A 14,416-nucleotide genomic window follows, 5' to 3' on the forward strand; every position below is an offset into this window, starting at 1 on the left:
CCCACCGCGGTACAACTTCTTCAAACACGTTGAGGAACTGTTGAAAAGACTGTGGTCCTGCCGCTTTATACCATCGATGGTCAGAACCCTGGAGTCTATGGGTCTTGTGCTGTTTACAGGGTAACCGAGGCTTTCCTACAGGAACTGAAGGAGATGATCTACATCCACGAGAAACTCAAAGAAATCCGCCACACACTGGTGGACGACAACAAATACAAGGAAGCTTTGGTGGCTGATGTGGTGACTTTCTGGCTCAATAAACCCCAAGAGAACGAGAAACAATATCTATTTTTATTTCGATATAAAGCAATGGGTAACTGTTTGCATACGATGTTAGAGAGAATAAATACATGTTTTCTTGTGAGAGAACTTACAAATATTATGCAGAAAACTATTGAAAATAAAGTGAACAATGTATCGTTCTACACAACCCACAATGCAGGGGCTAATGCAGAGAGTGTGCTAAAAATGGAGCAAATCAGGAGTCATGTAAGACATGTAAGACTCTACAATGGACACAACTGGTATCCCGTCTTGTGGTTGATTCTGAAGAACTAGAAACAACCTTGTCTAAGAATTTTGTTTATTTGTTTGAAACACTGTTTAATTGTAACATGTATCATATTTGTTGTTTATATACTTATATAACGGATGTATGCGTTTTAAAAATTCAGCGATACAAGCCTGTAAATGTAAACCAAGTATACAAGGTGTTGCATGCATGGATCGTTGAGAAAACGGGTACTAATATCCTGAAGTGTCTGTATACGTAATACTTAATGTTTGCAAAAATTAAAATGCAAAATTAAAATGAAATGTTCTCGTTATTTGAACGGGGCTCATTAATGTAATTGTACATCAGACAGGCAAGAAGGATGGCAGAGCAGATGTTGAAAAACATTTATTATACCCCCTATAACCCAGGGTCTTATGGGGGTAAGGAGCGATTCCAGAGAGCTATAGCTGTAGAAACAGGTAGCAGGTTAGGCGCTGCTCAAGTGAATGAATGGCTAGCAGAGCAGGATGCTTACACTCTGCATAAACCTGTGCTTCTAGTTCCGATAATGCAGTAATAACCAACCAGTAATCTAACCTAATAATTCCACAACTACTACTTTATACACACAAGTGTAAAGGGATAAAGAATATGTACATAAAGATTTATGAATGAGTGATGGTACAGAACGGCATAGGCAAGATGCAGTAGATGGTATAGAGTACAGTATATACATATGAGATGAGTAATGTAGGGTATGTGAAAATTATATTAAGTGGCATTGTTTAAAGGAGATAATGATACATTTTTTTCCATCAATTTCCATTATTAAAGTGGCTGGAGTTGAATCAGTATGTTGGCAGCAGCGACTCAATGTTAGGGGTGGCTGTTTAACAGCCTGATGGCCTTGAGATAGAAGCTGTTTTTCAGTCTCTCGGTCCCTGCTTTGATGTACCTGTACTGACCTCGCCTTCTGGATGATAGCGGGGTGAACAGGCAGTGGCTCGGGTGGTTGTTGTCCTTGATGATCTTTATGGCCTTCCTGTGACATCAGGTGGTGTAGGTGTCCTGGAGGGCAGGTAGTTTGCCCCCGTGATGCCTTGTGCAGACCTCACTACCCTCCGGAGAGCCTTACGGTTGTGAGCGGAGCAGTTGCCGTACCAGGCGGTGATACAGCCCGACAGGATGCTCTCGATTGTGCATCTGTAGAAGTTTGTGAGTGCTTTTGGTGACAAGCCAAATTTCTTCAGCCTCCTGAGGTTGAAGAGGCGCTGCTACGCCTTCTTCACAACGCTGTCTGTGTTGGTGGACCAATTCAGTTTGTCTGTGATGTGTACGCCGAGGAACTTGAAACTTACTACCCTCTCCACTACTGTCCCATCGATGTGGATAAGGGGTGCTCCCTCTGCTATTTCCTGAAGTCCACGATCATCTCCTTTGTTTTGTTGACGTTGAGTGTGAAGTTATTTTCCTGACACCACACTCCAAGGGCCCTCACCTCCTCCCTGTAGGCCGTCTCGTCGTTGTTGGTAATCAAGCCTACCACTGTAGTGTCGTCCTCAAACTTGATGATTGAGTTGGAGGCGTGCATGGCCACGCAGTCGTGGGTGAACAGGGAGTACAGGAGAGAGCTCAGAACGCACCCTTGTGGGGAGGATCAGCGGGGTGGAGATTGTTACCTACCCTCACCACCTGGGGGCGGCCCGTCAGAGAGTCCAGTACCCAGTTGCACAGGGCGGGGTCGAGACCCAGGGTCCGAGCTTGATGACGAGTTTGGAGGGTACTATGGTGTTAAATGCGGAGCTGTAATTGATGAACAGCATTCTTACACAGTGTGCAGTTTGATGGCGATTGCGTCATCTGGGGACCTATTGGGGCGGTAAGCAAATTGGAGTGGGTCTAGGGTGTCAGGTAGGGTGGAGGTGATATGGTCCTTGACTAGTCTCTCAAAGCACTTCATGATGACGAAAGTGAGTGCTACAGGGCGATAGTCATTTACCTCAGTTACCTTAGCTTTCTTGGGAACAGGAACAATGGTGGCCCTCTTGAAGCATGTGGGAACAGCAGACTGGGATAAGGATTGATTGAATATGTCTGTAAACACACCAGCCAGCTGGTCTGCGCATGCTCTGAGGACGCGGCCGGGGATGCCGTCTGGGCCTGCAGCCTTGCGAGGGTTAACACGTTTAAATGTTTTACTCACGTTGGCTACAGTGAAGGAGAGCCCGCAGGATTTGTTTGCGGGCCGTGTCAGTGGCACTGTATTGTCCTCAAAGCAAGCAAAAAAGTTGTTTAGTCTGTCTGGTCCGCGACGGGCTGGTTTTTCTTTTGTAGTCCGTGAGTGACTGTAGACCCTGCCACATACCTCTCGTGTCTGAGCCGTTGAATTGCGACTCCACTTTGTCTCTATACTGACGCTTAGCTTGTTTGATTGCCTTGCGGAGGGAATAGCTACACTGTTTGTATTCGGTCATGTTTCCGGTCACCTTGCCCTGTTTAACTTCTTGAGTGTAGGGGCCAGGATTGTTGTTTTTGGCTAAACAACATACCCATTTGAAACGGCCTATTTCTCAGGCCCAGAAACGAGAATATGCATATAAGTTTCCGTTTCCAAAACGGTCAAAATATTGTCTGTGAGTATAACAGAACTGATATTGCAGGCGAAAACCTGAGGAAAATCTAATCAGGAAGTGGCTTCTATTTTGAAAGCTCCATGTTCCATAGCCTGCCTTCACTCCATTTAAAGGCATATCAACCAGATTCCTTTTCCTATCGCTTCCTCAAGGTGTCAACAGTCTTTAGACATAGTTCCCAGCTTTTCTTTTGAAAAATGAGCGAGAAAGATAACATTGCGTCAGTGGATAGCTGGGTGTTCGCATGAGTTTTGCTTGTGCAACAGAGTGGGGCAGCCATTGTCTCTCCCTCTCCTATTGAAAAAGCGACAGTCCCGGTTGATATATTATCGATTATATATTTTAAAAACAACCTGAGGATTGATTATAAAAAACGTTTGACATGTTTCTGTGGACATTACAGATACTATTTGGAATTTTCATCTGCGATGTCATGACCGCTCGAGCCTGTGGATTTCTGAACATAACGTGCCAAACAAATGGAGGTATTTTGGATATAAAAATTATCTTTATGGAACAAAAGGAATGTTTATTGTGTAACTGGGAGTCTCGTGAGTGAAAACATCCAAAGATCATCAAAGGTAAGCGATTTAATCTATTGCTTTTCTGACTTTCGTGACCTATCTACTTGGCTGCTAGGTGTTTGTAATATTTTGTCTACTGAGAGAAATGTTCTTACATAAACCCGTGTTATGCTTTCGCCGAAAAGCTGTATTGAAATCTGACGCGCCAGGTGGATTAACAACAAGTTAAGCTGTGTTTTGCTATATTGCACTTGTGATTTCATGAAAATTAAATATGTTTAGTAATTTAATTTGAATTTGGCGCGCTGCTATTCACTGGTTGATGAAAATTAAGCCGCTAACGAGATGGGTGCGTCAAGAAGTTAAAAGCAGTGGTTTGCGCTTTCTGTTTTGCACGAATGCTGCCATCAATACACGGTTTCTGGTTGGGGAATGTTTTAATAGACGCTGTGGGTTCAACATCACCGATGCACTTGTTAATAAACTTGCTCACCGAATCAGCGTATTCGCCAATGTTGTTGTTCAACGTTATGCGGAACATATCCCAGTCCACGTGATCGAAGTAATGTTTGTTTTAGTTTCTGTCTATAGGCTAGGAGCAACAAAATTGAGTCGTGGTCAGCTTTTCCGAAGGGAGGGCGGGGGGAGGGCCTTATATTCATTGCGGAAGTTAGAATAACAGTGATCTAGGGTTTTGCCAGCCCTGGTAGCACAATCGATATGCTGATAGAATTTGGGGAGCCTGGTTTTCAGATTAGCCTTTTTAAAATCTCCAGCTACAATAAATGCAGCCTCAGGATATGTTTCCAGTTTACATAGAGTCCAATTCTTTCAGGGCTGTCGATGTGTCTGCTTTGGGGGGAATATACACGACTATGATTATGATCGAAGATAATTCTCTTGGTAGATAATGCGGTCGGCAATTGATTGTGAGGAATTCTAAGTCAGGTGAACAAAAGGACTTGAGTTCCCGTATGTTGATGTGATCCCACTACGTCTCGTTAATCACAGGCATACACCCCCACCCTTCTTCTTACCAGAGAGATGCTTGTTTCTGTCGGCGAGATGCGTGAAGAAACCAGGTGGCTGTACCGACTCAGATAGAGTGTCTCGGGTGAGCCATGTTTCCGTGAAACAAAGAATGTTACAGTCTCTGATGTCTCTCTGGAATGCTATCCTTGCTCAGATTTCGTCTACCTTGTTGTCAAGAGACTGGACATTGGCGAGTAGTATGCTCGGAAGCGGTGCGAGATGTGCCCGTCTACGGAGCCTGACCAGAAGACCACTCCGTATGCCCCTTCTGCCTGCGGCGCCGTTGTTTTGGGTCGCCGGCTGGGATCCGATCCATTGTCCTGGGTGGTGGGCCAAACAGAGGATCCGCTTTGGGAAAGTCTTATTCCTGGTTGTAATGTTGGTGAGTTGACCTTGCTCTTATATCCAATAGTTCCTCCCGACTGTATGTATTAAAACCTAAGATTTTCTGGGGTAACTACAATACATTCTAGAGCATACTGGCTACATTGATCCCATTGTTAACAGTTTTAACCTCTCTAGGGTATGTTGTACGCTAGCGTCCCACCTGGCCAACATCCAGTGAGATTGCAGAAATAATCAGAAATAATACAGAAATAATCATTATAAAAATTTAGAAAACAAAACATATTTTACATAAAATGGTATGAGACACATGTACGTTTGAGGAATGTTAATTATGAGATTTTTTATGTTTTGAAAATGGCGCCCTACACTTTGACTGGCTGTTGTCAAATCACGGGATTGCAGCCATAAGAAGTTAAAATACTCCAACTATACCAAGTTTAATTCTCCTGCGCTTGACTTCCCTGCCACCTACATGCACGACGTGACAATATCATTTAAAAAACGTCACTAGATGTAGGCAAGACCATAAGTAAATAGGTCAACTGGGATGTGACCAAGAGTTAATCAGGGTGATTTTTCCTCAAATAGACATGGTCCTTTCCATGGTAGTAAAATCCTATCTATATTTGCTAACTTTCTATAAAAATGTATTGGAGTTAGATCATTTCTTTCTTTCGGGAAATGTATACATTTGATTGGTAAACTACATGGTAATGTTATGCCTTGTCAAGAATAATTCTAATTCTCCTGTGGTACGGGTGGTCTTGCCTTGCAGTTAGGGCCACGAACTCTAGCACACAGATATCGTTAGCGTGTCGACAGAGGCATAAGATCAAATCTGTTTCATTATCTTACTACAGTATGTGTTTTTTTTACTGCTCGTTTTATGACACCGTTGATAACAAAAAGTTATCCAATTCCACCAAATTGTTGTTTGTCACGCTATGTTAGATTAACTAGAAGTCACTGAATGTAATGCTTTGTGTGTGTTTAAAGTGTTGGAAAAATGGTGCAACCGGAACATTTTCTAATAGTTTCTAATAGTTAACCACAATTGCATTAGAACCTGCACATGGAAATGTGAGTTTCCAAACATCGCTCCAGTCACTGACGTCATTTGGCTAGACCTCGCATGTCAGAGTCTAGAACCGTTCCTTCCCCTCTTCCTTGAAGAAATCGATAATCTGACTCGATTTGTCAACATGTGAAAACTTTATTAACTAATGGTATAATATTTTTATTCAGAAATTGCATGAAGGCAACCTCACAGACACGCACATATATCACACATCTGAATAATGGTGCAACTAAAATCAGCTACTGGTCTCCATTGCATCACCTACCCGGAACATTGTCTAATAGTTAACCACAATTGCATTAGTGAGGTCATCATGGAAATGTGAGTTTCCAAACACCGCTCTAGTCACTGGCGTCATTTGGCTAGACCTCGCATGTCAGAATCTAGAACCGTTCTTTCCCCTCTAATCGATAATCTGACTCGATTTGTCAACATGTGAAAACTTTATTAACTAATGGTATAATAAACCTCACAGACACACTTGCTATGAAGTACATATATCACAAATCTGTTCATGAAATACATTCAATACGAATAATAATCTAGGAGTAATACAGTAGGCCGCAAAAAGTTTTTAAAAACACTACTCTGACTGATCACTGGATGTCAAAGTCTTGAGCTCCTGCTTGGAGTTAACCTTGACCTCAACTCCACGCAGCTCCACTCCACTATCCCCACCCCCATCCTTTTCCTTCCCCAACCACCCCAGCTTGAGTGTCAGCGAGCGCAGAGCGGAGCTCTCGTCCGGGGCTGTGGAACCACTCCGGCTGCACCTCGTGCTGCGGGAGAAGGAGGCAGAGGTACCTCCCTCGGAGTTGGTGCCCTCGAACAGCTTGGCCATGAAGCTGAGGCCGGCCTGGCGGATGTGGGAGCTGCCGGCGAACACGTACAGCACAGGGTTCACACTGCTGCTCAGGAAGGCGAACGCCGTGACGTTGGGACGGGCCAATACAGCAGCATTGGAGAGAGTGGCGTTGCTACCCAGTAGACCAATCACCTGTGAGAGAGAGAAGGGAGGAGAGGGAGAGAGAGAGAGAGAGAGAGAGGAGGAGGAAAAAATGTAAAGAGAAGGAGGTAAAGAGTTGAGAGGAGACAGATAATCATCAGAGAGACTGATAGGGATTCTACCTATTATTCTACCATTATTATTATTATTATACCTATTATTCTACCATTATTATTATTATTATACCTATTATTCTACCATTATTATTATTATTATACCTATTATTCTACCATTATTATTATTATTCTACCTGTTATTTTACCTATTACTATTATTATTATACCTATTATTCTACCATTATTATTATTATTATTATACCTATTATTCTACCATTATTATTATTATTATACCTATTATTCTACCATTATTATTATTATTATACCTATTATTCTACCTATTACTATTATTATTATACCTATTATTCTACCATTATTATTATTATTCTACCTATTATTCTACCTATTACTATTATTATTATACCTATTATTCTACCATTATTATTATTATTCTACCTATTATTCTACCTATTACTATTATTATTATACCTATTATTCTACCATTATTATTATTCTACCTATTAATATTATTATATCTAGTATTCTACCTGTTATTGTTATTACATCTATTATTCTACCCATTATTCTAATTCTAATTCCTATTATTCTACCCATTATTATTAATCCTATTATTCTACCCATTATTCTAATTCTACCCATTATTATTAATCCTATTATTCTACGTATTATTCTAATTCTACCCATTATTATTAATCCTATTATTCTACCCATTATTCTAATTCTACCCATTATTATTAATCCTATTATTCTACGTATTATTCTAATTCTACCCATTATTATTAGTCCTATTATTCTACGTATTATCAGTATTAGTATTATTCTACCTGTATGACACAATGAACTGCTACATAACACATAGCACCTTTGAAATATATCGAGGAACTGACGTACCTGTAAGATGTTGACCAGGTGGTAGGGCAGCCAGAAGAGAGCGAAGGCGCCGATGATGAGGAGGATGAGACGGTTTCCTCGTCCCTTGCGCTGGAACATGGCGCTGCGTAGCCGGCAGATGACGGAGGTGTAGCAGACGATGATGAAGGTGAAGGGGAGGAAGAAGCCCAGGACGGTCTCGAATAGGTACTGGAACACCTGGTGACCCACACTTCCCCAGTGGTACGGCATGCAGATGCTCATGGAGATGTTCTTGTGAAGGAAGGGCTTCAGGTTACTGGGGAGGGAGGGAGGGAGGGAGGGAGGGAGGGAGGGAGGGAGGGAGGGAGGGAGGGAGGGAGGGAGGTTCTACCAATTATTATTATTCATATTATTATACATATTATCATTATTATTATTCTACATATTATTAGTATTAGTATTAGTATTAGAGAGAGAGAGAGAGAGAGAGAGGGAGTGAAAGAGACACAGAGAGAAAGAGAGAGAGAATGAGTGAAAGAGAGAGAGAGAGAGAGACAGAGAGAGAGAGAGAGAGAGAGAGCGAGAGCGAGAGAGAGAGAATGAGAGAGAGAGAGAGAAAGAGAGAGAGAGAGAGAGAGAGAGAGAGAGAGAGAGAGAGAGAGAGAGAGCGAGAGAGAGAAGAGAGAGAGAGAGAGAGAGAGAGAGAGAGAGAGAGAGAGAGAGAGAGAATAGAGAGAGAGAATAGAGGGATTGTTTGGATGAGACAATGGGAGCATTCCAGGTCTTTTTCATTGTACTTGTGCTGGGCAGGTTATAATGGAAAGTGTCTTACAGGAACCACAATAAAAATGACCTGGAACACAACCATTGAAACAGATTAACGCATAAAAGTTTAGGATTTGTATTCGATAATGACATAGTTGTTTAGAAAATGTTTTGACATTTACAGATCAGGCTTGTTCCAATCACTCTCATGAACATGTACACAGTTATTCATACAGACACAACAATACAGACTGTTGGGCAAGGCTGAATTTGATCTCTCCCTCTCTCTCTCTCTCTCTTTCTCGCCTCTCTCTCTTTCTCGCCTCTCTCTCTCTCTCTCTCTCTCTCTCTCTCTCTCTCTCTCTCTCTCTCTCTCTCTCTCTCTCTCTCTCTCTCTCTCTCTCTCTCTCTCTCTCTGTAACCACACCAGTCACAGATCCATGGTGGTCAGAGAACAAATTCACACAGATACACTTATCAGTGGAGGCTGCTGAGGGGAGGACAGCTAATAATGGCTGAAATTGAGTGAATGGAATGGTACCAAATACATGGTTTTCATGTGTTTGATACCATTCCAGTCCAGCCATTATTACGAGCTGTCCTCCCCTCAGCAGCCTCCACTGAAACTTATGTTGATGATGCATCAACATCCTGTAAACATTTGGACTCTATTTCAGTTCTTCTTTTGTAGAATAGACAGCACACAGATGTATTATACCTTGTAATATACTTATATATACACTGAGTATACAAACACTAAGAACACCTGCTCTCTCCAACACCTGCTCTTTCCAAACCCACTTCAATCAGTGTAAATCACACACACACACACACACACACACACACACACACACACACACACACACACACACACACACACACACACACACACACACACACACACACACACACACACACACACACACACACACACACACACAGCCCCACCTGCGATAGAAGGGCATGGGCAGAGCTAAGACGAATGCCAGCACCCAGATAGCCAGCAGAACGGCCATCAGGGTTTTCTTGGTCCTCATCCTCTGTGACAGGAAGGGCCTCGCCACGGCCAGCCAGCGATCCATGCTCATCAAGCAGATCAGGTAGATGGAGACATTCATGTTGACGCAGCACAGGTAGTGTACCGTCTTACAGGCCACCGCCCCGAACTCCCAGCCTCGCCTGCCTGCCAGGAAGTGCAGGAAGAGCGGGGCGCTTAGCAGCACCAGGGCGTCGGCCGCGGCGAGGTTTAAGACGAGCAGGCACGTGACAGAGCGATGCCTCACGCGGCACAGCACCGACCACACCACGAACAGGTTTCCTGGGAAACCAAAAACAAAGGCCAGGACCAGAATGGAGATACCTATCTGGTGTGAGATGGAGAGAGGAGGGGAGGAGGAGACAAGAGAAGGGGTGGAGGGGAGCGGGGGAGGAGCGGAGATGGAGATGGAGAGGTCTGACGCCATTTTCTGGACTTTTGGGATAATCCACTGTAGGATAGGATAGAAATATAATTAGAACACACCGGATGAGATATAACAATGGGAAGCACACAGAGAGATGAGAGACACACAGTATGAGATGAGGATATCACATAATCGCTGAGAAGAGAATCTATCATTCAATGAAATGTATTCATCAATCCCTTTTTACATCAACATCCAGTTTTCACAAGTGCTTTATGGTAACCTGGCCTAGAGCCCAAAGACCAAGCAGAAGCTTTGGTGGAGGAAAACTCCTTAGAAGGAAGGGGGCAGAAGATAGAAAGGCCAACTGGGTCCCTGTAGCTGTAATTCCATTCGGCACTAATAGACATGCAAAGATCATGTACGTATCTTGGACAAGCAAAGTCATAATGTACCCCCCCCACCCACCCACCCACACACACACACACACACACACACACACACACACACACACACACACACACACACACACACACACACACACACACACACACACAAACACGTACACATCATCAAATACAGTCCTACACACATACACGGCAGGGTAGCCTAGTGATTAGAGCGCTGGACTAGTAACCGGAAGGTTGCAAGTTCAAATCCCCGAGCTGACTAGGTACAAATCAGTCATTTTGCCCCTGAACAGTTAACCCACTGTTCCTAGGCTGTCATTGAAAATAAGAATATGTTCTTAACTGACTTGCCTAGTTAAATAAAGGTTAAAAAAAAAATAATTAAACACACAGCATTGCATACAGTATTACGTACAAATAATCACTCATGCATCATTATATTTACAGACAAGGGACAGTAAAGCACACATCCTCTCCAAAACATTTCATTCCAGCCAGTGTAAACAATGCCAGTATCACTTCAAAAAAGCTTGATACATCACTGACCTTTATGAGATGGATTAATTCTCCTTTTAACCTGGATCTTCTCAAATCCACAAGAAGTGTCTGTCCGCCTGTCTGACTGTCTTACTGCCTGTCTGTCTGTTTATCTGACTGTATGTCTGTCCGCCTGTCTGACTGACCTCTTGTCCGTCCGGCCGTCTACACTGGACTCCTTTTTCTCTCCTCTTTCTTGTTCCCCTTCTGTCAGCCTGAAAACACTAAATACATGCTATCACCACAAGTCAGGAAGGAAGTCTGTGATCATCACATTTGACTGTGTACTTCCTACACATCCACCCAAACTCTCGCTATATATTACTGCATCCACCATAACTCTCTCTATATATGACTCCATCCACCATAACTCTCTCTATATATTACTGCAGCCACCATAACTCTCTCTGTATATGACTCCATCCACCCTAACTCTCTCTATATATGACTCCATCCACCCTAACTCTCTCTATATATTACTGCATCCACCCAAACTCTCTCTATATATGACTGCGTCCACCATAACTCTCTCTATATATGACTCCATCCACCCTAACTCTCTCTATATATGACTCCATCCACCATAACTCTCTCTATATATTACTGCATCCACCATAACTCTCTCTATATATGGCTGCGTCCACCCTAACTCTCTTCATATAAGACTGCATTCACCCTAACTCTCTCTATATAGGACTGCATTCACCCAAGTCTGTCTAGTCTGTTTGTCTGCCTTACTGCTTGCTCTCTTTGGGCCTGATTAGAGATAAGTAGAGATAAGTACACTTAGCTAGAGACTAGAGATAAGTACACTTATTACCTATCTCTGCTCTCCTGCATCTGACTTCACTGCCACCAGTTCCGCCACCCTTACAGTTACTCCTCAGATCAGTTGAAGCAGTGGCCAGTTAACTCTGAGTGTGTGTTACAGTGGAACTGTGAGAATACAGGTAACAACATGATAACGATGCCAAATAGGCATACTAATACACATGAATGGGACGCTGAAGAGATGAGGTATTTTGTTATTTTTATGAATGATTTCTTGTGTTTTCAAATGGCAAAAAATGTTTTTGTCTCTGATGTGTTGGCTAATGTCCATGTGATTTTCCGTGAGGGCGAGTCGACAAGTGTGTTGTAAAGGGCAGTTATGTGTCTCAACATCATGTCTCAAGCAACTTCCCCCCCGCTCAACGACAAATCATTTCATAATCACTTGATGATTACCTCTCTGTCTGTCTGTCTGTCTGTCTGTCTGTCTGTCTGTCTGTCTGTCTGTCTGTCTGTCTGTCTGTCTGTCTGTCTGTCTGTCTGTCTGTCTGTCTGTCTGTCTGTCTGTCTGTCTGTCTGTCTGTCTGTCTGTCTGTCTGTCTGTCTGTCTGTCTGTCTGTCTGTCTGTCTGTCTGTCTGTCTGTCTGTCTGTCTGTCTGTCTGTCTGTCTGTCTGTCTGTCTGTCTGTCTGTCTGTCTGTCTCTGTCTGTCTGTCTGTCTGTCTGTCTGTCTGTCTGTCTGTCTGTCTGTCTGTCTGTCTGTCTGTCTGTCTGTCTGTCTGTCTGTCTGTCTGTCTGTCTGTCTGTCTGTCTGTCTGTCTGTCTGTCTGTCTGTCTGTCTGTCTGTCTGTCTGTCTGTCTGTCTGTCTGTCTGTCTGTCTGTCTGTCTGTCTGTCTGTCTGTCTGTCTGTCTGTCTGTCTGTCTGTCTGTCTGTCTGTCTGTCTGTCTGTCTGTCTGTCTGTCCTGTCTGTCTGTCTGTCTGTCTGTCTGTCTGTCTGTCTGTCTGTCTGTCTGTCTGTCTGTCTGTCTGTCTGTCTGTCTGTCTGTCTGTCTGTCTGTCTGTCTGTCTGTCTGTCTGTCTGTCTGTCTGTCTGTCTGTCTGTCTGTCTGTCTGTCTGTCTGTCTGTCTGTCTGTCTGTCTGTCTGTCTGTCTGTCTGTCTGTCTGTCTGTCTGTCTGTCTGTCTGTCTGTCTGTCTGTCTGTCTGTCTGTTGTCTGTCTGTCTGTCTGTCTGTCTGTCTGTCTGTCTGTCTGTCTGTCTGTCTGTCTGTCTGTCTGTCTGTCTGTCTGTCTGTCTGTCTGTCTGTCTGTCTGTCTGTCTGTCTGTCTGTCTGTCTGTCTGTCTGTCTGTCTGTCTGTCTGTCCTGTCTGTCTGTCTGTCTGTCTGTCTGTCTGTCTTGTCTGTCTGTCTGTCTGTCTGTCTGTCTGTCTGTCTGTCCTGTCTGTCTGTCTGTCTGTCTGTCTGTCTGTCTGTCTGTCTGTCTGTCTGTCTGTCTGTCTGTCTGTCTGTCTGTCTGTCTGTCTGTCTGTCTGTCTGTCTGTCTGTCTGTCTGTCTGTCTGTCTGTCTGTCCCCTTCCTTTCTGTCTCCCCTTTCCTGTCTCTGTCTTTCTCTCTCTCTCGCTCTCAGGATGGAAGCCACATCAAGGAATACCACCATCACCTTCTTCTCCGCCAATTAATCCACTTCAAACCCATCCCTGTCTCTTCCTTATTCTATTGGCACCTCCATTCTTCTGGTTGCTATGGCCATGGGTCTCCATGGGAACCTCCTAGTGGTGTGGACCATCCTGTTCTGCCTGCAACAGTGTGGTGTCAGGAAAATAACCTCACACTCAACGTCAACAAAACTAAGGAGATGATTGTGGACTTCAGGAAACAGCAGACGGAACACCCCCCTATCCACATCGATGGAACAGTAGTGGAGAGGGTAGTAAGTTTTAAGTTCCTCGGCGTACACATCACAGACAAACTGAACTGGTCCACCCACAAAGACAGCATCGTGAAGAAGGCGCAGCAGCGCCTCTTCAACCTCAGGAGGCTGAAGAAATTCGGCTTGTCACCAAAAGCACTCACAAACTTCTACAGATGCACAATCGAGAGCATCCTGTCGGGCTGTATCACCGCCTGGTACGGCAACTGCTCCGCTCACAACCGTAAGGCTCTCCAGAGGGTAGTGAGGTCTGCACAACGCATCACCGGGGGCAAACTACCTGCCCTCCAGGACACCTACACCACCCGATGTCACAGGAAGGCCATAAAGATCATCAAGGACAACAACCACCCGAGCCACTGCCTGTTCACCCTGCTATCATCCAGAAGGCGAGGTCAGTACAGGTGCATCAAAGCTGGGACCGAGAGACTGAAAAACAGCTTCTATCTCAAGGCCATCAGACTGTTAAACAGCCACCACTAACATTGAGTGGCTGCTGCCAACACACTGACTCAACTCCAGCCACTTTAATAATGGGAATTGATGGGAAATGA

The 14,416-nt window shown here is 43.9% G+C and overlaps 1 protein-coding gene across 1 annotated transcript; it reads right to left on the bottom strand.

Moving 5' to 3' along the window:
• Positions 1–6,226: 6,226 nt before the first annotated feature.
• LOC109906389 (leukotriene B4 receptor 1-like) lies at positions 6,227–11,405 on the bottom strand. Its single transcript, XM_031791848.1, has 4 exons — positions 11,171–11,405; positions 9,760–10,298; positions 8,086–8,362; positions 6,227–7,108 (listed from the first exon to the last, which is right to left on the bottom strand). The coding sequence occupies exons 2-4, from the start codon at positions 10,272–10,274 to the stop codon at positions 6,695–6,697; spliced, it is 1,206 nt and encodes a 401-aa protein (XP_031647708.1). The 5' UTR covers positions 10,275–10,298; positions 11,171–11,405; the 3' UTR covers positions 6,227–6,694.
• Between the last annotated feature and the right edge of the window lie 3,011 nt (positions 11,406–14,416).

The sequence above is a fragment of the Oncorhynchus kisutch genome, linkage group LG16 (assembly GCF_002021735.2).
Source record: "Oncorhynchus kisutch isolate 150728-3 linkage group LG16, Okis_V2, whole genome shotgun sequence".
Taxonomy (NCBI): domain Eukaryota; kingdom Metazoa; phylum Chordata; class Actinopteri; order Salmoniformes; family Salmonidae; genus Oncorhynchus; species Oncorhynchus kisutch.